The sequence below is a fragment of the Corylus avellana genome, chromosome ca2 (genome assembly GCF_901000735.1).
Source record: "Corylus avellana chromosome ca2, CavTom2PMs-1.0".
NCBI classification, from domain to species: Eukaryota; Viridiplantae; Streptophyta; class Magnoliopsida; order Fagales; family Betulaceae; genus Corylus; species Corylus avellana.
The window spans coordinates 13,650,276-13,651,628 of NC_081542.1; the positions used below are offsets into that span (position 1 = coordinate 13,650,276).

The 1,353-nt window shown below is 34.3% G+C and overlaps 1 protein-coding gene across 1 annotated transcript; it reads right to left on the reverse strand.

Annotated features, from left to right (window-relative positions):
* Nucleotides 1–655: 655 nt before the first annotated feature.
* LOC132169087 (uncharacterized) lies at nt 656–1,042 on the reverse strand. The gene is made up of 2 exons (XM_059580174.1): nt 832–1,042; nt 656–759 (listed from the first exon to the last, which is right to left on the reverse strand). The coding sequence occupies exons 1-2, from the start codon at nt 1,040–1,042 to the stop codon at nt 656–658; spliced, it is 315 nt and encodes a 104-aa protein (XP_059436157.1).
* Nucleotides 1,043–1,353: the final 311 nt, after the last annotated feature.

Below are 1,353 nucleotides of genomic sequence, written 5' to 3' on the forward strand. Positions count from 1 at the left end.
TGATTGAGATTACGTTTGAGCAATATAATTTTTAAGTCAAAAGTTTTTAAGCAAAAGTTTCATTTTTAAGTTTTTGCTAAAAATGCATTTTGATCATTTTTAAGCTTTTTGGACCATTAAAAGCGTTTTTTAATTTTTTTATCAAACAAATACTTTTTTCTTCAAACGAACTTTTTGAGTGATAAAAGTAATTTTAGGCCCCTCAAACACAATCCCAAACGGGCCCTTAAAAAAAAAAAAAAAAACATTTTTAGCACCAAATAAATGTGTGTTGATCTCCTAATAGAAAGCTGGTGAATGGCTGATATCAATTGAAGCAGAACCAGGTGTCTCCTTGCTAATTTGGACTCCTTCACAAGGAAGTTTGCTCTAATCCACAGAGCTGGGTATATAACATACAAATCACCATCATCATGCTATGAATAACACATTACAAATAATATTGGCTGGCAATTGTAAACATACGTTTTTATTAACACATGTTTATGTTCAATTCTCATGGACTAATCTAGATCGATGAACAAACCACCACCATCCCCTTCCCCGTTTCTCTCTCAAAACCCAAAAATAAATATAGGAAAAAAAAAGAAAGAAAAAGAATAATATGAAATAAATATATAGAAAAAATGTTAAAAAAAAAAAAACAAAAGTCAGGCTATGATGCCAAGCATGCCTCCCAAAACAGCCTGTTCTTCTCCGCCTCATCCATGAACTCGTCACTTGAATCAACAGAAACACTTGATTTCCGACGGCTTTTAGCTAGCTTCCAATGATGCCCATCATCATCATCATCATCATCAACATCACCGTCATCATCATCATCATCATCACCATCATCATCATCATCATCATTGACAGAAGCTTGAAGAAGATCAAGATGATGACAATCGTCGAGGTCATCATCAACTCTAAGAGAATCAAAGGAATCATAGCTGCATGACTCTGCATCATCATCTGCCATTACCATAGCAGCAATGTCACCCTGATCATCACCCATGATGGGATGATGATGAATATCACAATCCTCTTCAGAATCCCCCATAGCTTCAAAGAGCAAGAAAGAAGACACGTCCATGATCTTGTAATTAAGTTTCTCAAAGAAGAAAAGAAAAAGCTCAAAGCATACACTTTTTATATATGAACACAAAAACGTTGGCTATCTTGTTTTTGACACTAGTTTTATATAGTGGTGGTGGGCTAGCTAGCTTCCCAAGTGGACCTCCTCAAATCCAACTTTAATTACTAATTATAAAAAGAAAGAAATAGAAAAACAATTATTAATTAAAACAAGTAAACTTAATTAAGTGGTGGAAGCATATGTGGGTGGTTCTAGAAGGAAACAACTCAGGAATG

Coding starts and splice junctions, on each gene's coding strand:
- LOC132169087 (XM_059580174.1), bottom strand. CDS start 1,042: ATGGGGGATTCTGAAGAGGATTGTGATATTCATCATCATCCCATCATG. Junction 760..831: donor TGATGATGATGATGATGATG/GTGATGATGATG, acceptor ATTGGAAGCTAG/CTAAAAGCCGTCGGAAATCA.